The sequence below is a fragment of the Manis pentadactyla genome, chromosome 10, assembly GCF_030020395.1.
Source record: "Manis pentadactyla isolate mManPen7 chromosome 10, mManPen7.hap1, whole genome shotgun sequence".
Classification (NCBI taxonomy): Eukaryota; Metazoa; Chordata; class Mammalia; order Pholidota; family Manidae; genus Manis; species Manis pentadactyla.
The window spans coordinates 107,069,864-107,093,472 of NC_080028.1; the positions used below are offsets into that span (position 1 = coordinate 107,069,864).

Sequence of the window (23,609 nt, forward strand, 5' to 3'; positions counted from 1 at the left end):
TCTCTGCAGTATTTACTACAAGATGGTCACAACTAAAATACCTGGAAATAATCCTTAGATCTTTTGAAATAGTTGCTCATCCATCACCCCTATTATAAAACTGGAGCCACACAAAGAACTTCGAGTGTTGCTGATCAGATCCAGAACCTGTATTTTCCAGTTTCGATATCAAACTCTGGTAATGCTGAAAGGCATACTTGTGGTACATACTAACCCAATTTTTGAGCTTTTAATTAGATTGAAACATTTCAGAAAATTTAACTTAATATGCCTTAACACATCTGTGAGGTAGTTAAGTAAACAGTACTACCCATTGTAATACACAGTAAACAGAAGCACAGGTAAATGATATACTTATACTTTAAGCAATAAAAGTGGAAATTAACCATAGAGGCTTGGGACCTTCACTCACTCTAGTTCTAACCAAAGGAGATGAAATTTAACATTGAGTATTTCTTTTCAAAACACATCATTTAAGATTCTGTCATTCTTTTTTAGTTTCTTATTAGTAGCTGCAGTACCTCTTCCTAAGTTGGCACCCTTTCTTTCTTCAATATGGTAAACTGGGTATAACAATTCAAGCTAGGCTTTTGCTTCTATCTGCTTTAGTATGAAATTAAGATATTACCTGTGAGAACTAAATATTTATTTGACATTTTTATTTTAGACTGCAAAAACAAAAACAGGCAAACAGCAAAAAACTTGAATATGCTTGTCAAATGACGTAAAATTCATTCTTTCCAGGGAAGCAGAAGGTAGACCCTACCACAAAGAAAAGACGCTAAATTAATGAAGGCTAAATTTAAAAGTACAGTTAAAATAGTGAGGCTTAACTTCTGAAAAGACTAGGTTTTATTCACCTCCCTGTGGTAATCAATAACCATACTATGAATTAGGTTTCTTTATAGTTAAACTATATCACCTAAAATAAAAAAATCTTTTTTTAACAATCTAAGTTATCAGATATGGTCTTACTGGAAATTCTTAACCATGTAACTGTCTTAACAAGTTTCTATTTTTTTAATGATGAAGTATCTTAGTATAAGTTACTGCATTTCTATAACAAAGTAATGAAAGGCACACGAGTGCAAGCAAACTTAAACCCATTCAACTATCAGCTAAAATAATACCTTTGGTTCTTCAGGAAAAAGATTAGCAAAACAAAAAGTTTCATTCAACACTTCTGTTCATTTTCACAGCTGTAATCTAACAGTTGCACGATAAAAAATACTCAGAAGAACCAAACTATGTAGCAATGAAATGAGCATGCATGAGAGAATCTGTGCATTCAAGGTTTCTGGCAGAAAAACTATAGTTAAAATGCTAGGTAGAACAAACTGGTCTTTAAAATATCAGTTCCTTTCCTTTAAAAAAAAAATGAGTCTACCAAGAAAATACAAAAACATAAGGCTGTAAGTAAATAATAGCTGTGTTTAGGCTATTACAGTGCAGGCTGTCCTCAAGGCCACCCATCCTGCTTCACTGCTGCTTGCACTCTGCGGGGTTGTGATCCTTCTGTTAAAGGAGAATAACACGTCAATCCATCTTTTTCTATGTGTTTCAGTTAATTTTTCAACAACAATTGACTATCTTAATTACCGTATTAAGCCATTCTATCAAAATTTTTGCCTAATTAGAGAAATGGTATAGTAATGATGGAAATTATTCACGTTATCAACTCAACGAAAATGCTAAAGCCAAAATTTTATAAAGTATGAGCTACATAAAATGAAACCACTAAGCCATCATCATCTTAGAAAATAATCAAGCAATGTACATTATTAGTCCTATTAGCCATTGTTTCTGCCTTTCCACAGATCAATTATTTGAAATTACTAACCTATTCATATTTAGCTGTTAAAGAGCAATTCATACTATTAAAACTAACGAGTTTTAACTATCCTCTATTACCTGCTCACTAGGTTAAAAGAATCTTCTGGGTAAAAATATCCATAATCCAGCATAATGCATTAAAGAGAGATCAAAAGTTTCAAATGAACCCTGATAATGTGGGAACAGACTGGGTCTCTCAGAGATGAAGAGCTGGTCGGGAGACTATAAAGAACAGTACTGCTCCCCTATTCCCTCCCAAGCACTCCTGCATTCAGATGACTTACTAAAAAACGTAACCTCTGCTTACAAGGTTTCCTATGGAGGAAAAACAACATGGTAAAGAATAAAGAACCCAACATGCTTTTATAAAATTGGAAAAAAAAAAAAAAAGCCCCAAGATAATGTATCATTAAAAGAGAAGCCTAGGATATTCTTAGCCTGAAACTAGGAAAAATATGTGGTCAGAACAAAAATAAAAATTTCTTAGGCAAGGTATTCTGAAATTACATGTACTACTGAAAGCCAGTAAGGATCAAAAAAGGAAAAAACAATATATATATGCATGTACGTATGTATGTACGTATGTATGTGTGTATGTATTTATCTCCAGTTCTTATTGAAGATTTTAATGGACAAAAATGAGCTTTATATTCAGAAGCACCAACTCTTATTTAACCTGTCTTAAACTGAATAGAAAGCAGCACTGATTTTGCTCACCTTTGGGTCATAGTCTGGATCATTTTCCTCATCTCCTTCTTCTTCCCCTTCCTATATTAAAGTTCAAAATGCATCCATGAAGTAAGTAAATAGTAGGGAGAAATGGCTCATAATGTAGGGAGAATTTATTACAAGTTACTCTATGGGTCAACAGACTTTCATGATTACAGAGTTTGGTGACAATGCAATTTAATTTGAAAGCTTCTAATATGAAAAATTTCCCAACACAACTTGAGACATCCAGACAGCTTTTATTGAAAAGATTTACTGCAGCCAACGTTGAAAAAGTTTACTGCAGCTTTTGACTTCTTCAAAGAGCTGATAACCCTGCAGCAGAACAGAATTATTTGAAATAAAAAAATTGTTCTGAGTTTTGCAATTTATTTATTGAAACCTTATACATACATTGTTTGGCTGTAGAATTCTAAAATCATATTTTTTTTCCAAAAACGTTATCCCATATCACAGGATAATGATTATAGCAAAGGAATACATAAGTCACTCAATTTGCTTCTCAATGTGTTAAACAGAGAACTATTTGCTCATTTGGTAAACATTACCTCATCTGCTTCTTCACCTTCTTCATCATACTAAAAAGGGAAAAAAAAAAGGTTTGACTGAAGCTAACAAATATTTGAGAACAGCATTAGTTATATCCACCCTTGTATCCTCTATTACCTTAAGAGGAACAGTACTTTTCCTCCAGTGACTGATCAATAAACAACTGAGGCTATCAGTGCAGTATCATGATCTAAACCCAGCAATTTAAACCATTAATACAATAATACAATCATGGATGAAGTGTGATCAGAAAATTATTAGTCTTAAGTATTATTATCTGCCTGTAGTTATATGTGGAATACAATTCATGACAAGGACCTAGAGCCTACTTGAATGATTGTCATTTAGCAATGAAGATATCCAATTTCTGAGGGTTACCTAATTTTGTCTTGTTACTTAATATTCCTCTGGATTCAAATTCTATGCTTCCCATAACAAATATTGTTATGTAAGCACTAAAATACATTCCAGCTGTGTTTTGTTTGGTCAAAGACCAAACAGGTAGTAGATCAACAACAGTTATTCAAACCTGTGAAGTTTCACTAATTCAGAGTGCTCTTCCTATTAGCCTGAAAATAAAGACTACTAACAATTGAACCCAAAGATTTTAGAAGGACCTATTTAAGACAATTCAGCAAAGTTATCTACAGGACATCAACAATTAAACTAATTTGGAATTATTCCATCTTGCTTTTTAGAAATCACATCTGCTCATTATATTAAACCTCTCCTGAGTTCTGACTTCCAAACCCTCACCAAGTAATTCCACTGCAGGGCCCAGACTCACATCATCATCGTCGTCTTCAATAGCTTCCCCAGTGAAGTATAACACTGATCTTGGAATTATACGCTCACGTAAAAAGTGACCAATTTCAAAGTCTGCAGCAAGGATAGCTTCAGCATCATCATCCTTTTTAAGAAAAAGAAAATTTGATTACTTTATTTAATTTGGTATATGCAAGACTCTTGAGTTTAAATCATATGAAGAAACTCTCAGCTTCACTTTTAACTCACTTTTAAGATTAGCTTACAAATGTGATGAAATAGTTATCTACACATGCTCTAGGTTTATAAGCTTTTAATAAAAATTTTTAAAAGTTATTTAGCAGGCAAGCATACACACAGAAATTTTGGGAAATAAAAATTAGAACTCATTATTCCTTAGTTTTTTTCTGGCTTAAAATTAAAATATAGAAGCAACTGTTACATTACTGCAATTTTCCTTTTAAAATATTAACTATTGAAAATTCTATATAGAATATTACTAAGAATCTCTGGTTTTATAACATTAAGTATATGGCACATAATATAAGACCACAAAGGATCACTTCACACTCCCTAAGGCAGTACCCAAGCAGGTATATAACGCCAAATGAGGAGACAGAGTCCTATTTGATCCTAAGGAGACTATGTCAATCATTTAAATTGTTATACTAAACAATGTATTAACATTTTGTGAATTCCATGAATGTTTACTGATTAATCAACATAATCTACTCTAAAACAATAATAAAAGAACACAAAAAGGGGGAGTGGACTTTGAAGGAAATAATTCTAATTACAGGTGGAGGTGTTCTATCTGTAACCACTCAAGACTTTCAGTACGATGAACATTTGTTAACAAAAAACGAACAGAAAAACCCACTTAAACACAAGCTCCAAATCGTCACCTTTTGACTACAGAATAGCATGAATCTTTATATTTATGCTCAGAACTTCTTTTACCTAAATTCACATGCTGCTTTCTAATCTCCATTTCTGTCCTATAAAAGACCTTCTGAGCCAAGCCAGTTACTACTCTTTACAGGCAGAAATAGATGCCTTTTGCAGATCTGGTGTCTAGGTCTCAGCCAAAACTACTCTGAAGTATTCAAAATGAAAAATTTCTAATTCCATATTTATCAAACAATTTAAACTACCTCAGTTAATTTCAAGAACCTTGTCAACAGAAAACCAAATTCAAAACATACCTAACCTACCCTGCCTATATAGATTTCTCGGAGGTTGTTGTTCCTCATTCAAGGCTATCTGCCAGGCACAGTCATAGGTTTTGGCTCTATGGCTACAATATGAAACCATACTTCCACTGGTATAACAAATACAGAGTTGTAGTCAGAATGTGGTTAGAGTTTAGAAAATAGTATAACTGGCTCAGTACAATCTAGTTTCAATGAGGGAGGAAACCCAAATAGTATTGAGAACTTGAATTTCCCCCAAAGCAGTATTTCCAAGTCTCCAAAGAAATGAAAATCTGTAGCCTTCCAGCATTTCTGTAAGCATTTTGAATGAAACAATTTCAAATGCAAAAAGGTCTTCTCCATGCTGCAAGCCTCAGAACAAAATGTTACAGTAGCCAACTGTCCCACTCCTCACTTTTGAGGACTAGTCTTTTAATGTTATATACAGTGAACAGTTCAACAAATAAATTCAACTTACCAGATCTCCACTCTCAGGAACTGCAAAATTGAGAAAAGAAATTCAAATGAATAAAAAAAATTAATCAAAGCCTATAATAAAACAACCCTTAATAACCAAACCAAAACACTATTTACCTTCAGGAGGGGCAAAAAAATTGAAGAAAGAATCATTGGAAACTGTTTTAGTCACAGTACGAACTGTCCCACGTCCCTTGTGTTTTTGCTTCTTCTTAATGGTTTTCAAAGTGACATTCTTTCCTTTTTTCCAATCTATCTGGCACCTTCCAAAACAAAGGGAAAAAATCTATCACAACACATTACTTTCAACTGCTAGGAGAGTTGAGATTTTTTCCAATTAAATATATTTAGATTTCAAATTTCAGAGGGAAAAGCTGGTTCAAGTGCTTTCTGTAGCAGTATAAAGAAAAATATTTTATTTAAATTTTTTCAATAAATATATTCACATTGAGCACAAACTCACAATATAATAAATTTAAATGTGCAATCCTCCTTTGGAGAAGTATCAGTACAACTATGGGCCAAGAAGTCTAGGTAAAAAATTAAGCTATTCTCAAAAAACATTTTATTGAAATGTTTGGTGATAAACTATGAGTGTATATGTGTACGTATCAAGCATATGCTAGTAAACACCAAGTATCACAAATCATTAAGTAAAACAAAAACAGCTTTGACATCCTGTTAAAGTAGAATTAAACTCACCCTGTACAACCCATAATTTCTGGTCCATCAAAAGAAAAGGGATCAGCATCATCTGGTTCTGACCTCATCCTGTATGTCTTTGTCAACACTTCATTTGTGAAATATTCATTGGGTTCAAAGTGAAACTCTAAGACAAAACTCTTAAAAAATATATAAAAACTAGTTAAGTTCCTATATCAATTTCAGTGCTTTAGTAAATAAAACAATCTGTGATTTTCATAAACAAAAAGTTCTAAGTGATGTTTTTCCTACTCTGGGAAAGGGTCAGATAAATCCCAAATTATGTTAAAAGCAAACAAGGCACAAAATAAACTGAATAAAATGTAATTCAGCTTACAACTATTTAGTAACATGTTTACAAACAGGTAAGGCATACCTGAAGAAACTGCCAAGCCCTCTTCTTCCCTCAATCCCCAAAGAGAAATTTAAATCTTAGATCAAAACCTAAGCTTGACAGATAAAATGCCCAACCTTACTACATGCAATAGAAGAATCTATAGCATATTTATACGCTTTGCCCAAATTTCACATAATACTGACTATTCTGTTGGGGGAAAATCTGTTGGCCTATCTTTATCTTTTGTAATAGGAAAGTGCAGGGGAGATGGGGCCCTATAACAGTCTTGTTTTATGTAATTCCCAGACATGTGCCTTTTAATACACAATCAGTATTTTCTTTTATGTTATCCAGGATGAAGGGCTGACTACATTTCAAAAATAGTTTTATGTCTAAAGGGAGGAGAAGAAATACTGAGTCACCATCATCAACATCCAATTTCTTTTCATTCCATCTCTAAACCTTCAATATTACCTTTTTTTACAAAGTTCCATTTATCTACCTGTAAACATCTAATGTTACAAATTGGAAATATTTCAAAGTTCTTTTACCATAGGCTGACCAGCATCTGAGAACTTCACTTTAATATCTTTCAAGTGCTTCAGTATGGGTTCGTCATGTTCCTTCAAATTAAAAAATATATTAAAAATGAGTAACAGAGCATTTTAGGATTAGTGTTCTATTACTGGACAATAAACACTTAGTGGAGACATTTTATAGTGAGATTTTCTACAATTGTTAGCCATAAGACTTACTGTCCAGATTACGTCTTATACTGAAGCTAGTTTATTTAGTTCTACTTTCTTCTGCCAGTAGTAGAAAAAAAGTGACTAAATAGGTAATACACCACTAAATAGACTGTAAGAGCTTTCCCTTCTGCTTGATCATTTTTTACTTTGCTAAAGGAGAAATACAAGAGTTACTGTTTTGAAATCTTCACATTAACTTCCAACACTCACACTACATATAAGGCAACAAAAATACTACAATGTAGGTGGTCAGAGGCTCAGGAGATGTTTCTACTAGGAGAGGTAAAGTTTCTTAGAAAAAGTGAAAGCTGTGTCAGCTCCCCAGAGAAAGTAACACCTGTGAGAGTGAAACATTTTTGTAGTATTCCTTTAAAATGCAAAGCTCCCTTGAAATAGTTTCAGACTGAAAAGGTCTTTTGAGTTAAGATAACTGAAACTGTTAAAACTATCCTACCTCCTTAACAAGGAATCTAAAGACAACAAAGGGCTGTGAGAAAGCACCAGTCAATGATGAGCAATTATCAAAGGAACCACTTCATTATCTAAGTTTTGAAAATAAATCATAATCTATTGATTATACTAATCAAAGCTGCAATTTTCCTTCTACAGATAACAAGTGTTCAAAAGAAAGCTATTATTCTATCAAGGTTCACAATGAAGAAACTGGTCATCACAGCCATTTAAATTTCAAAGACTTATCCTTTGAAGTAAATTGGTATTTTTAATATTACCTGAACCATATCACTGAGCAGGTCAACATTCTTAAAAACAGTCAACCAAAATTCAGGAATTCCCTTGGGGTCTTCTTTCTCTTCATCCTTTTTCTCATCTTCAATCTTGGCCTTTTCTTTCAGCTCCTCCTTGGTAAATGACAGCATTCATTACTGACACCTGTATTAGACCAGCCCTCCTGATAAAAGCTTACCCATCCCTTAACTTACATGCAGTATACAGAAACCAACAAGCCCTCGATGGCCAATTATAACTTTCAGCCAAGTAAGTCCTAGTCAGATTATGTCAGCACTGCTCTTACCCACACCAAACTCTACTTCTATAAATATTGTTACTACTCTACCCTCTCCAAAAGAGAAGCACAACTGTGCGCTGTAGGGCTGACAGTTTTAGGGGAAAAAATTTAAAACTTCAGTAAAAATAAAGACTTACAATAAACAGGAAAAACCAAACAAATATAAACCTTGTCCAGTACCTCACCCCTTGGTGCTCAACCAAAATATTATATTCCCTTTACCAACATTAAAATGGCAAGGCTGGATGAACAGGGTCACGTGACAGAACACTAGATTTATGTCACAACTCTGTCATTTATTAATGGTGGGCAAGTCACTTAGCAGCCTCCATTTCTTCACTGAAAAATGAGAACAATCCTTTGCATGTCATCATGAAGTTCAAAGGAAGTTTACATGAACCCATTAACTTTAAATATTACAAAAATGTAAGGAAAAAGTGAACCTGGGTACAGATGGTGCCCAGCAACAGTGGCTCATCTGCACTCATTATCCAATATAGAATTATTTCCAAGGTATAAAAACACTCTAAATTAAAGGTGATACCAACCGAAATTTCATCCTCCTCATCTGGTTTCCACTCAGATTCTTCTTCTGTAGGTTCATAAATTGCATTAATGATTTCAAATCGCTGAAATGATGGGGGGGAAAAAAACCTTGCATAAAAATATTGGCATCTGAGCTAAAAAAAGCTGTTTCTCATTAAGGATTCTAATAAATTTAATTAATGCATACAACAATTTGAATTGCTATTATTGATAGTTTTCCCAAATCCTTCTAAATTACCATTTTGCAGTGGTTTAAAGACTAAACCACCAGAGACCTAAAAACTAAACCACCTGCAAATTTGTTTTTATTTCCAGGACTTTATTATCTGCTCAAAAAATAAAACAATAGTAGAAAGCATTACCTTGTCAAATAGAGGCTGGTAAAGAACAGCATACTTCCTTTCAAGATCATGGACTTCCTCATAGAATTTGGCTTCTATATGTGCACATTTAACTTGAAGGTTTTTGAGAGCATTCACTCGTCTTTTAACTACCCTAGGCAAGCTGAAAGGTTAAAAAGCACTAGTTACCCAGCTCACAGTAAAGCAAGAGTCACACTTCTTCCATAAAATTGAAACTGAAGCATAAAAGTTAGTGCATGATAGGTTTCCTATTTGAAGTAAAAGGTATATTCAAAGTAATTAAAATTCAAGAGCTTTATTTAATACATGGACTTCTTGACTACAAGATATTTCAAAAGTGGAAATTTAACCGGTACACTAAATTGGTAAGAAAATATAAATCACACCATGAACCCTCATCTTTCACTGTAGCAAGTTCCAGCACTGGATCTGTCAGTGCCAGCACCTGACGTGTAAAATGCAGCCTATCTTATAAAGTTGAAAGTCATGCACTAACAACCTAACTTGGAGAGTAACAATGATAACCTTGATTTTTCAAAATGTATCATCTCATCTGTATCAGTTATGGTTAGGGGTAAAGGAGGGGAGCCACAATGTGTATTAGGAAAAATGATCATTTTATAGTCTATTTATTTTTAGTCTCTGTATTTAATTTGGAACTTTAAATTATACTAAATGAGAGTAATATTTTATGAAAGGATAGGGATTATTTCTAGTAACACCTTTGAGGTAATTCATATTTCACTCCATTCACTACAGATTTTTAAAGGTTATATGTGCCTCACTTAGGAGCTCAGTGAAATATGACTGAACTTATAAACCCCTCTACCAACCAAAAAATGGTCACTCAAAATTTACCTAACTTCAAGGAGTATGTGCAACAGATTTAAACCCCAGGTTAGAATTTCCTGCCATAGACAGACTGTTGTAAATCAAATAATTCTTTTACTTAACCACTATTTTAGATACTATAATCAAGAGTAAAAACCAAGTACCTACAGATAACAAGTTTTTATTTCTTCTAATTCAAAAAATCTTAAATGTTTTGTCAAGGTAGTGAAATAGCATGGGTTGATAGCCTCCCCACCACTCTTTATCTCAAACAAAACAAAACAATCAATCCTAGGAACTTTAGAACCAAGAACTATTCCAGGCACACAGACATACACACACGCCTCAAGAGCACTTCAGAGTAAGCCTTAGCTGGTACACAGCACGCTGCTAGTTGGGGAGGGGAGAGGAGAGGATGGCCAGAGCGGGTAGCTGTGGAGACAGGTCAGGAGGAAGTTTTTTCCAAGAAAGCTGTAAGCTCTGCACCTGTTTTTCAACAATCACCTTGGCCCTTCACAGAGCCCAGTGCTAGCATTTCCAAGGTAACAGGAAGAACCCTGATAGCTAGACTGCCTCAAGGCCTACAACAGTCCCTCTGCCAGCCCTCCAATCCAGGCACAATGCATTACAACCAAAGGAAACTGCCTCCTCTCAAAGCAGCCAAGAATAACTGCCTGGAATTGCCACATATTTTTTAGCCTGAGGAGACAGACTAGAGTTCTCCTAAGGCTACCCCATCCCTTTTCCCTTAAACTCCACAGGACTATCAAAAACTAGAGTCTGATCTTCATTCCTCCCACCATACTCACTACTGGAGTGACTGATGTCACTCAGTGTGTCTGAGCTCTAAGGTCAAAATAACTAGACATGAGGAGAATACAAGTTTTATGAAAGAAATATTTGTCATCTGAAGCAACATTATTAGACTAAAAATTAAATAATGTGAACATATTTAAGGAGATGAGGGAAGATATTAACAATATGAAACAAGACCAAGAAATCTAAACAAGTGGAAGTGTTAAGTATGAAAAATGCAGTAACCAAAGTAACCAACAAATAGGATAAACATGACAGATTCAACTGAAGGAGAAGTCCATGATGTTGAACAAGCTCTCCAGAAAGACAGCAGGACAGACAGAAAAGCTTTTGAGATATGGATGACAAAAGTAGCAAAAGCTGAAAAAACAGAGAAGGGAGGCGGGTATTTGAAGAAATGAGAATAATAAATTTCTCAGAATTAAAACCAATATGAAAATCCTTACTCCAACCCCTAGACATGTTAATATGATTCATGAATATCAAAGACAAAAGAAAATTCTAAAGGTGTTCAATGAAAAGGCAAATAACCTATCGAGGAAAAGGAATCAGACACCAGGTTTCAAAAGAAAACACCACATGAAAGAAGAAATGAATTTTAAGATGTTTAAGAACTGTGAGCTTACAATTTTATTACAGTCAAACTACTATTCAGAAATGAAGGCAAAATAAAAATTGCATGAGGTGTATCAGGCTCTGGAAATATGACACAGCTAACCATTTACAGTCATAAAAAATAATTTCTGAGTAAAAGGTATGGGTGGTCAAATAATTAGTAAACGTTATTGTTGCCTTGAAATAAATAAAGACTAGAGAACTGTATAAACAACACAGACACTGGTAAATTTAAAGAATCAACAGAGGTAAATAAACTTCAGTATTAGGTTATAAGCCACTTTGCCATTAATAACAAAAAAACAGAATGCAATAACTTTAAAACCAGCAGAAGACAGGTTGAGCTGTTCAATGGAGAGCAAAAAAGGAAAAAAAGTACAATAAATTAAAAAATAAGGAACTATGGTAGCAATTAAGTAGAATACCAGTTTCAAGAAATGTAAAGAATTTGAAATTACTAATAAAGAAGCAAACATTCACACTAGAGTAAGACACAAGGATGGAAAAAGACATGCCAGGTACATAAAACCAAAATAAAGCTAGGGGTAACTGTCTTAATAACAGACAGAGTTTATGAAAAAAAAAATACAATATACCAAGGACATTTTATACTGGTAAACTGGAAACAGAACAAGATATATACATCACAAACGTACTTAAAAATACAGCTTCAAAATCTATCAACCCACAACTAGCAGAATTACACATAAATTACATGAGGATCTTTAACACAGTCCCTCCTAGAAACTGTTTGATTAAGCAGAAATAAAGAGAAGCTGAACAATAAATTAGTAAGCTTGAGCTGTTAATTCCAGTATGTAAATCTGCACACTCAACATGCAAAGAACATCTACAAAAATGGAATACTAAGACCATAAAAGATACAGATTAATTTTTTTTCATCAAATGAACTAAGCGTTCAATTGAGGAAATTGGAAAGAATAGAGCAAACCCAAATAAGGAGAGTTCCAAAACCACAAAGGTGAAAGCTGATTTTCAGAAGAGTTTTACAACTGAATAAACAGTTAATTTCTGTCTTAATACAAGTTGTTCACAAAAATGGGAGAAAGTAAAAGCAGCCCTAATCATTTCATTAGGCAACTGAAACCCTGACTCTAAAACCAGGGGATAAAAGTACTATCCCCTCAAAGTTTCTCTTCTGCACATATATATGCACATGCAAGCCCACTTCACCAGTTAAGGACCCTATATAAAACATCAACTACCCCAATTCAATGGTGTAATAGTAATACATCAAGATCAAGTTTATTCCAATAATGCAAGGCTAGTTTGAAACCTGAAATATGTATTTCCAAAAATATTTAATTGTACTTAATAGATTCTAAGAAAAAGTCAAAAGACCATCATCTGAATTGACACAGAAAAAAAGTCATTAAAAAAAATCCTAAGTGGGCACCAACCAAATTTAATGTGGAGATTTTATATCCTTTCCTGGCTAGGACTGGAAATAAGACAAAGATTCCCATTTTAAAGGGTAACATGTAACAGTACCAACAGAAGAGTACCAGACAGAAGTCTTGGGCAATGTTATAAAGAAAGAAAAAAAAAAACCATGAGGTGTTATGTAATGGGTAAGATTAGAGCTAAAACTGCTTTACTTGCAGGTTAAGATCTTTTGCCTATAGGAGACAAAAAACAGAACAAGTGTAGCACTGTTTCTGGAGGTAACCATCAACTTTAAAAAAATCAATAGCACCCTTATCTACATCAAGAACAGTCAATCAGAAAATAACAATAAAAAATAAAAAACAAGATACTATTCACAACAGTGACACAACTGAGTATATAGGAATTAACCAAGAATAGACTATGAAGAAAATTTTGTTCATAGGAGACAAAGTACAACCTCAATAAATACAAGGATATGGATGAGATAATGTAATATTAAAAAACATGTAATTATCTACCATGTTAATCTACATAATCAATGTTAATTCCTATAGAAATCCCAGTTTGGTTTTTTTCTTCAAGAGAACCCCAATGAACTTACTGTCAACTATTATGTGGGATAAAGCTCTATACACAGGCCAGCCTTAAGAGTGTGCTCTGTGGAGGGCTGGCAACGAAGAGAGCACCACAGGCCGGATCTGAAGACATACCGTAAAGCCACAGCAAGTGTGACAGAAACAGATAGGACACCAAGGAAATGTTAAGACCACTCAACAGGTGTTTATAATAAACTGACATGCAATAAAGGTGGTATTACAAATGGGGAAAGAACAAACTGTTTTCATGAAGTGCTATAAAAACTAGCTCACTAAAATAGAAAAGAAAGGAACTAGATGCCTATTTATACCAAATACAAAAGTGGACTACGGAGGGATTAAAAGACCTTAAAGGTGACATGTAAAACTGGTCAACAGGAAATGCAGAAAGAAGTAGAAAGGACTTTTTAACCTCAAATACAGTCATGGGTTGAAATACTAAACAAAAACTTGAGGATGTCTGTTCTGTTCAATGAAGGATGCTATGGATAAAGCTAACAGAAATAACACAACAGATTGTTATTTATGAAATCTAAAACTCCTTAAGTAATTAACACCTAAAATACACAAGAACTCCTGCAAAACAAAAAAGAGTAAGCACCAACAGGAAAAAAGACAAAAGGTACAAATGAGCAACAGAAAAGGCTCACAATCATTATGAAAAGAGGCTCAAAACTCACTACAAATCAAAAAACAAAAAAAAATGAGCCTGTATCACTCAAGATTGGTAAAAAACAAAAAAACTATAAAGCTGATTGATGCCAAATGTTGGCAAGGACAGAAGGAGAAAGCAACTTTCATGCTCTGGGTAGCTGTTCTAGAAAGCAAGCTGCTAACTTAAGGTATGCATACCCGTAACTACAATCCCATTGGTAACTATATCCCAAAGAAATCCTTACACACTTTAACAGTACATGCCACAAAGATAACCATTACAATAGAATTTGTATTGATGGAGCTTGGAGGCAATCTAGGTATCCATCAAAGACAAAACATGGTGGACACATAGCAGGATGTGTGGACACATTCAGCAGCTGAAAGCTACAGAATAGAAATACATACAGACTGCAACATGAGTGGACCTTAAAAATCATAAAGCCAAGCAAAATATATATATATATATATATATATATATAATCTACACTCTAGTTCTGTGCATTTCTAATCAACTTCTAAACAAATCTCAGAAATGGTAGAGATTAGTATACTCCCTGTGGAAATGAGCCAAATAAACTTTAAGAGACCAACTCTAAATTGGTGGTACCTTGCAAAATTTTAAGTTCACAAAAATCCTATTCTAGATACCAACAGACATTAGCTTTCTGCTGTTAAGTACATAGGTCTGAGATGGTCTTAAAAACAGATACACCTGCAATATTGATTAGAGAAATATAAATAAGGACTATGGAAAAGAATTTGTACCTTTCAATGTATCCTGTTGGTGTTTCTACCAGACCATCAAGTCTTTCTTGAAGGGCTGCAAGAATCTGAGGATTTTGCATCATCTGAACAGTCAGCTGACGCGCTTTAAAAACAAGAGGGCATCAAAAGAGGGATTTTATGAAAATGTATTACGCTATTTTAATAGGACCACCCAATCTTGAAGTCTTCCTGACTAGTCCATAAATTATTGGTATGAATAGCAATGGCCAGCAAGCTAAAGAAAATTCACTCTAGGAAAACTGATTATTTAGGGAACATTCAGATTCCTAATGATCTCTAAATGTAGTTCATCACTCAAGGCCATTGCCACAAGAACTATGAACAATATCCTTTCTCTTCCTGCTATCTTTTATTTTACCCACTCGTATTTTGGGAAGCTCAATGCTTCATCAAGATGCCTATCTATGTTTCTTGATCTTTGAAGGCAGACAATGCATATCAGAAAACTGCAAATACAGTGACTTTTCAAGCCAGAGACAGATAGTGCAGCAGCCTGAATGTCTGCTGCTTATATGGTGTGCCTGTGTGTATCTGACAGAAAGGTAACAGCTCTGACGGTCAAAGGCTGTAACTAAAGCCAAACAGTTTGATTAATGGCAACTAAAAAAAACTATACTCAATCCAAAGATAAACTAGATTTATTTAAAACAAATTACTTTGCTTTCTGATCTTCTTCATCAATACAGACAGAACAAAAATCACCATTAATTGTCCTAATTATGTTTTTAAAGGTAAACTTAATTTTTTTTATATTCTTTTTTTAATTTTTATATCGTTAATGCACAATTACTTGAACATTATGGTTACTAGACTCCCCCTATTATCAAGTCCCCCCCCTACTTACCCCATTACAGTCACTGTCCATCAGTGTAGTAAGATGCTATAGAATCATCAGTTGTCTTCTCTGTATACACTGCCTTCCCCATGTCCCTAACCCCCTACATTATGTGTGCTAACTGTAAAGCCCCATTCTCCCCCTTATCCCTCCCTTCCCACCCATCCTCCCCAGTCCCTTTCCCTTTGGTAACTGTTAGTCCATTCTTGGGTTCTGTGAGTCTGCTGCTGTTTTGTTCCTTCATTTTTTTCTTTGCTGTTATACTCCACAGATGAGTGAAATCATTTGATACTTGTCTTTCTCTGCCTGGCTTATTTCACTGAGAATAATACCCTCAAGCTCCATCCATGCTGTTGCAAATGGTAGGATTTGTTTTCTTCTTATGGCTGAATAATACTCCATTGTGTATATGTAAGGTCAACTTACTTCTGATACTCATCTCATTATTGGATGATGTACAAGGTGTGACAGCCAACAAGCCTTTAGAAATGGGAATACTGGCCACTGAGGATACAGTCCTCTACCTTTTAAGAAAATGCAGCAGGATGAAGCTGAAGCTAAAATTCAGTCATCTTAAAACCTGAGTCACGTAAAACCTGAGTATGTTTGACCCATGTCCACAGGGTGCACTTAAAGCACTCCGATTCTCACTGCCCTCTTTTAAAATTATGTGCTAAAGAAAACCTTGAATGACTCTGACCACATTTAATAAAGGTCTCTTTTTTTGTTGTTTGGTAAAAAATACATACACACCACATATTTTCCACATATTAAATACTAAACATTCACAAATAACTCTAAGCCAGCATTGTTTGTTGAGAAGTACCAGCAAAACAGCTCCCACTCCCACCTGCAGCACTTCTAAGTGCAGACAAAACTCAGGGGCAGCGGCCTGGCCACAGCTCTCCCTGATGCCTCAGTCCAGGGACAGGGTGCAGTGACTTGCAACACCACCAGACTGCACCTTCTCCCTTATGGCCACTCTCTCGCCCTCCTACTACCAACTCCTTCCCCTCCCTCTCCCGCCCTACTCCCCCACAACACAAACCATTACTGAACTGAGGTGTGGGCCAGCAGAGAATGTGCACAAGGCCACCTTCACTACTCCCTCCAAAAGACATGTGCCAGGAAACACTGGCTCCTGAAGTAATTGAAAATAATACCTTTGATTTTTGTTTCTTCACCAGTTTCTTCTTCTTCTACTTCTTCAACATCATCCAAATCTTGGTCAAGTTCAGACTGTTCTTTGCTATAATATCACAGTATCACACCAAGATTCAAATGAACCAATTGTAAATATATATATAAAGGAAAAACTTCATTATCTAGGTTAATAGTTAATATGCCTCTTTTGAAAATATGATATAGGAAATTCAAAAGGTAATTCAGTTCTCTAACTTCATATATAAACAAGTACAAATTGGAAGCATTTGAAATTTCACTTAAAAGCATATGGTAAAATGTTAAGTTTATACTTGAAGATTTAAAAATGGGGTATGATAGGTTTTGGTTCAGAGAATGTGATGTCACAAAGTATGCTCTCTACCCAGTATCTACTGATTTTGCTCTTCTGAGTAAAAACACCCTGATTTTCTATGAGCTAGCAATACACCAAGCTAAATAGTCTACATTTCCCAGCCTACCTTTTAGCTAGATGTAGCTATGTGACTATGCTTTGGCTTTGAGATAAAAAGCAGTAAGTCTTGTAGAACTCTGAATAAGCCTCCTTTCACAGGATGGTAGACAGATTGGAGGCCATTTTGATCTTGCTCCCTCCCTAGATTAGGGATGTGATGGCTAGAGCTCCAGTAGCCATGTTGGACCGTGAGGCATCCTAGAGAATGGAAGTCAACAGCTAAGGATGAATAAGGTAGGAAAAACAAAGATCGTGGATCCCTGATGGTTACAGAACAAACTTGCAGCCTATACTATCTTTGGACTTTCCTCCTTTTTCTTTACTTCATAGTAGAAATGGAGAAGAATAGTGAAAGTTCAGGAATAGACCTGAGTCTACTTCATGCTTAAGCAAAATCAGAAGAATGGTTCTAGTGAAAAAGAAGGTAAAAAGTAGTAACATAACATTTTCCCCATTTCATCTTAATAATGTAGCTTTTGAACATATTATAACCAGCTTAAAATGGGGAATAAGGATATCTAAGTCAATACATAGGGAATCAAAAATCCCTTGTATTACCTGTTTAATACTTGATTTAGATATTTAGTTGCTTTCACAGCTAGAAACAGCACTTGATAACATGGAACAGCTATTGCTCCAGTTCATTTGATTCAACCATTTATTGAACATCTAAATCTAAAGGCTTTTAAACAGGGATCCAGAAAGTATGCCACATGGCCAAGTCCAGCCCACTACTACTTTTATAAATAAAACTTTACTGGAACACAGCCACATTAATGCATTTATGTGTTGTCTGTGGCTGCTTTCAACTACAACAGCAGAGTTGAGTAACTGTAACAGAGACCATATGGCCCAAATACCCTAAAATATTTAGGACTAAGTCCTTTACAAAGCAAGTTAGTTGACTCCTGCTTTAAAGAATCTCCTCTTCCTACCACCCTTAAAGAGCTCACAGGCATCCAAAATTAAATAAGGTGGGGGTATGGAGAGGACCACGCTGTCACAATCAACTTAGTCTAAGTTTACAACAAAATGAGGGTTCCAAGATGAAGACACCAAATGGCACATACTCATCTGGTTCTTAATCCTTCCAAACCCCCAGTGACATTATGGTAATAGAGTTTTTAAACAAACAGTGAAAGAGGAGGAAACAAGAGCAGCAACTTCACTGAGAACTAAAATCTAAAGCTTTTCTTGAAGCATCCCTCGACTGTGCACTCACACCCACCCCAATCTTAACAGACAACCAAGTACTACTGTCACCTCCTAGCTAAGGAAAAACTCGTACACTGAGACCAGAACAAAAAGGGGAAGGAAAAACTTTAAGAGCAAACAGATTTATACAGGGGAAGGAAACATCCAGAGAAAGGATTTTAGTTCTCAGTGAAGTTGCGGCTCTTGTTTCCTTGTCTTTCACTGTTTGTTTAAAAACTCTATTACAATAATGTCATCTAAATCTAAAAGCAGTGGGGAAAGTTGAGAACCAGCCCAAGCAAACCTTAAAAAAGACACTTCTGGAACTACAGCAGGGGATCAAAGTGGCTGAAACAAGGAGGACTAAGCAAAATCTAATAAGCATTTAAACCCTTAGATCCTCTCTCTCACTAGCGCAGTTTCTTCTCTGGAGGGATTTAACTGGTAGCACAGACTAGAGGGCCACAGAGTTAACTAAGTAGTCTAGAGTAGCTAAGATATCTGAGCTACAGGTCATCTAAGATACAGATCTAGAATATCTAAGATATAGGACTACACAGTACAATGTTCAATGTAGAAACCCCTCTCTAGCCATCTTTCTCCCAATTTGGGTCCCAGAACATTGGAAGCCGATCTTTATTTACCCAGACACTCTTTACTAGGGTAACTGACCAGCACAGAAAAAAACACCATTTTGACAATGGCATTCTCACAACAGGCGTCCACCCTGATGCCCAGACATTAAGCCTCCCAACACGTGAATCTTCCACCAGCTTTTCTTTAAGCATCCCTCGGCTGTGCACTCCCACCCACCCCAATCTAAACAAACAGACAACCAAGTACTACTGTCACCTCCTAGCTAAGGAAAAACTCTTATACCGAGACCAGAACAAATAGGGGAAGGAAAAACTTTAAGAGCAAACAGATTTATACAGGGGAAGGAAACATCCAGAGAAAAGACATTGCCATCAGCGAAGGAAGAAGATGCTATAAAAACAGGAACAGAAAACAAGGGTGCTCCTGAAAACTGAAATAGAAATTTAGAAACTCAGTATGTGAGTTAAAAGTCTCTTCAGCTTTGCCCAGAAAGAAAGCAATGAGGCAAAGACAGAAAATAGGACAAAAAGTTAATTAGAAGAACCGGTCCAACATACAACATAATGGGAGCTCTAGAAAGAGAAAAGACTATCAACAAACCAAGAATATTCCCTGAAGGGAAAGCCAGAGAATTGCCAAACTGAAAGGGTGCAGACTGAATGCCTAACACACGAGATTAAGTAACAGTAATAATAAAAAGACGTAACAATATGAAAATCTCAGAACTCTGAAGCCAAAATAGCTTCCAGTAATAAATGTGTTTTTTAAAGTGTCACATACAAATGATCAAGAATTATGACTGGATTTCAACACAGCAATACCGGAAGCAAGGTGACAATGGAGCAATGCCTTCAAAATTCTGAAGAATAGTGATTCCCAAATTAGAATTCTACACCCAAACTATCAAGCGTAAAAGTAGAGTAGTCATTTTCAGTTATGCCATACATGCCGTATCTCAAAGTAACTTGCCTTGTACTCTTCCAAGTAAGTACTAAAGGTCCAAAAAAGAAAACAACACAGGATATAGCAAATAGCAAACCCAAAAGAGAAGAAACAAAATGAGACCCCAGGAAGGTGGAACAGATCCACAATGAGAGCTGTCTACCCGAGGCTAACCAGTCCAGACTGCAGCCACGTGATCCAGGCGACACTGACTCAGAGAGCCATTTCACTCAAACGCCTGCTGCCACTGTCTGCCTTTTTGTGCTGAAGACAGCAGGCGTGGGAGGACTGGCCATATTCCTCTATGTACTTGAATGGTTGGCCTTGTGCTCAAGTTGCCTGCCCTCCCACCTCCAATGCTCTGCTGCCTGCAAACAGCTGTGGAGAGGCCTATCCTACTCCTGCCATCCCCGAGAGTTCCATCTTAACCTACTCCTCTAAACTGGCTAGCTAGTGTGACACCACAAGCAACGAATAGTGCGGCATATTCCATTCTTCCTGATCGTATTTCTTCAAGACATCCACCTATACTGGGACCTTGCCAGATGCCAACTTCATTAAACGTATGTTTCCAGGATACAAGACCTTGCCCAACACCTTCTCCAGTCTTTGCAAAGCCTCGGGAAAACTACAACCCAGATAGTCTCTTTTATTCCCTACCTTGGAGACTTCAACTAATAGTGGTAATACTGCTTTTTTGCTTTACACTGCTAAGTTTGAACTACTATTCAATTTTCAAAATTAAACACTGATTAGAATTTGTAGGTGGTAAAACTAAAGAAAAACAAAGAAATGAATTAGACAAAAGCCAAGACTGTGCTTATGCCCCTGGTGAGGAAAAGTGGAGGATGCAAGGCAGAAAGGGAACAAAGGATTTGCAATGGTAATGTTCCACTTTTTAAAACTTGCACAAAATATCCTTTAAACTCTACATAAATATTTTATACATTTTATCTTGTATATACAATACAATGTAAGTGGTAAAATCTTTGGGAAGTACATGTATGGTGAAAATTAATTCTGCAAATATTTACAGTTCATTACTGTGTTCACGCACTTTCCAAAGAATAAACACTGGTAAATGATACACTATTTATGAGTGATTAAATATATTTTGTCTTGGATACATGGTATCCAACTTTCATAACAGTAGGTACCAAGCATTAATCACCACGATACATTTTCATAATACATTATTAATAGTGCTCACTACATCACAGTACAAAGTGAGGCGAAATCTCTGAAAAAAGAACCAACTATCTGCCACTTACTTGTCAATGTCTGCCATGCTGTAAGAACTCCAAATATCTACGGAGAGAAATGTCAATGTTAAAAAAGAAGCATATGATTTACTTAAAACCAACAAAAACATTTGAAGCCAAAGCTCTTTAAATCAATACCACATTTAAAATTATCCCAAGAGGAAATGTATACTCCCATTAAAAAAGCTTCAGTGTTAAAGAAGAAAAATCGTGGAACATACAGACTGTCTTACTAGTCCCCAAAATAATTTTTTCCAAGGACAATCCTTCAAACAATCAAGTTACTACAAAGCTTCTAGAATCTATCATGCAGTAAGGATTTTTATAATAGCATTGCTGGTAAAGAGTCTGATGTATGCTAGAATCACAGAAAAGAATCCAAGACGTAATTACAGAACAGATCCTTTGTTCAAATTTCTTTAACAACCATGAGTGGTGAATTTTTGCTCTAATTTTTAGAGGTTACTTAGTACCTCAAAAAACAAAACTGCCTCATTTCTAGCAATATTAATTTTTATCAAATTCGTGTTAAAGTCAAAATCTGACAACCTATTGTTCTCATTATGCACTCTGAAGAACTTGATTAAAAAAGTTTAATAATCCTATCAATTGTCAATTCTTCAACCATCTAATGACAGTTACAAAGTGCTCGGTCCCAACCCAGATCAAACCTTCCGCATCTCTTTAAATGTACTTCATGTCACATCACTGATAACCACCTACCCTGGATATGCTGGCACTGTCCACGAAGTTCTTGATTATCAGATTAGAATACCGTTCAAACTGATCAGAGCATATCCTGCATTCTTACTATAGTTTAGTATTAACTTGGAAAATGCTGCTTTTAGAAAAAAACTTAAGGTAAAATATGCGGTATTCAGGCAGAAAATTGACAGAACACCTTAAGTATTTAACTTACAAAATGCTGTAAGATGTGATTCCTCATACCAACATATTTTATATGTTTATTACCTAAAGAGTTAAGAAATTACTGATGTTAGCAGCCAAGTGCTAATGCTGGGAATATTATTACTGACCCAACATCCATCCTCTGGACAAATTATAAAGGAAATATTTCTTCCTAATGTATCTTACTCTATTTAACTATTTCTTACTTGCTTTAAATAATTTGTAATAGCACTGATAAATTTCTTTGGAATGCTGGACATTAGCCAGCATTAACAAAGTATTTAGCAAACAATTACAAAGAAATACTAATTCAAAATTAAGCACTGAATCTTAGTCAAAGATACGCAAGTAGGATTCTAGGAAAAAATTTTGATAAATATACACTCCACATATGGCTAGTTTCCTATAAACTGTTATCTTTTCTGGAGAGTAAATTGGCCATAGGAGTATCAAAAGCCCTAAATATGTCCATCTCGCCTTATTCATTTATGAGAATCTACCATAAGAAAGTATTATATAAAGAACCTAAAGCACTATGCTTTCCATGGTCAGCCAGAAGGTTTTTCCAATACTCCAGTTAACATATCCTTTTGACTCTCAGATAGTTTACTTCTTCAGAGAAGTCTTCTCCAATTTGTACATTCTGATTAATAAGATTTCTTGGCTGTACCCACCCCTATAAAGTTCTATTTCTTTCCATCATAAGATGCCCTGTTTGTATAAATATAATGTGATTATTTGACTAAGGTCTGAATCCCCCAACTGACCAGCTCACAGAAGTCATGATTATAGGGTTTATATCTGCTTTTGCCAATCACTGCACTGTATTCTTCAGGGTAGTACAAAAAGCTTGTACATATGGCAGCAATAATTACTTATCTCATTAAAATAAACCCACTATTAGCATGGAATATGAACAGAACAAAATGTTGTGTCAAAATGAAGCAGATCTGAGTTGATACGTAAAGAGTACCAAAGCAGGGGTGTAAGACATACGGCAAAATCCCACCTGAATTGGGAAAAATATACATATACATATATATATATAAAAAACACAAAAGGATATGCATACTCATATATGCACATACTTTCTTATGAATAAAATACCTTCTATAAAGATAACACCAGAAACCTAACAGTAGATTCCCTAGAAGAAAAGATTGGGAAAAAATGAGAAATTATGTTTCATTCTACATTATTTGGTTTTTCCCATACACCGATACATTTTAATAGCATTTTGGAATTTGCTGGGTT

General features: G+C 35.3%; 1 protein-coding gene across 7 annotated transcripts in view; it reads right to left on the reverse strand.

The window, feature by feature from the left end:
- Nucleotides 1-646: 646 nt before the first annotated feature.
- NAP1L1 (nucleosome assembly protein 1 like 1) overlaps nucleotides 647-23,609 on the reverse strand; it is a 29,303-nt gene continuing 6,340 nt past the window's right edge. Inside the window, exons 2-17 of one of the 7 annotated variants that reach the window (XM_057487517.1) lie at nucleotides 21,456-21,492; nucleotides 17,459-17,649; nucleotides 16,979-17,064; nucleotides 14,960-15,062; nucleotides 9,270-9,411; nucleotides 8,910-8,990; nucleotides 8,066-8,194; nucleotides 7,137-7,208; nucleotides 6,249-6,388; nucleotides 5,664-5,809; nucleotides 5,548-5,567; nucleotides 3,899-4,021; nucleotides 3,111-3,140; nucleotides 2,551-2,601; nucleotides 1,446-1,515; nucleotides 647-762 (exon numbers count right to left, since the gene is read on the reverse strand). In XM_057487517.1, coding sequence (XP_057343500.1) covers nucleotides 1,480-1,515; nucleotides 2,551-2,601; nucleotides 3,111-3,140; nucleotides 3,899-4,021; nucleotides 5,548-5,567; nucleotides 5,664-5,809; nucleotides 6,249-6,388; nucleotides 7,137-7,208; nucleotides 8,066-8,194; nucleotides 8,910-8,990; nucleotides 9,270-9,411; nucleotides 14,960-15,042 — 1,053 coding nt within the window. In that variant the 5' untranslated portion in view covers nucleotides 15,043-15,062; nucleotides 16,979-17,064; nucleotides 17,459-17,649; nucleotides 21,456-21,492 and the 3' untranslated portion in view covers nucleotides 647-762; nucleotides 1,446-1,479. Of the gene's footprint in view, nucleotides 763-1,445; nucleotides 1,516-2,550; nucleotides 2,602-2,781; nucleotides 2,878-3,110; nucleotides 3,141-3,898; nucleotides 4,022-5,547; nucleotides 5,568-5,663; nucleotides 5,810-6,248; nucleotides 6,389-7,136; nucleotides 7,209-8,065; nucleotides 8,195-8,909; nucleotides 8,991-9,269; nucleotides 9,412-14,959; nucleotides 15,063-16,241; nucleotides 16,270-16,978; nucleotides 17,065-17,458; nucleotides 17,650-21,455; nucleotides 21,493-23,609 lie in introns of those variants that run through there. The other 6 variants (XM_057487515.1, XM_036878611.2, XM_057487516.1 and 3 more) reach the window with 6 other exon arrangements.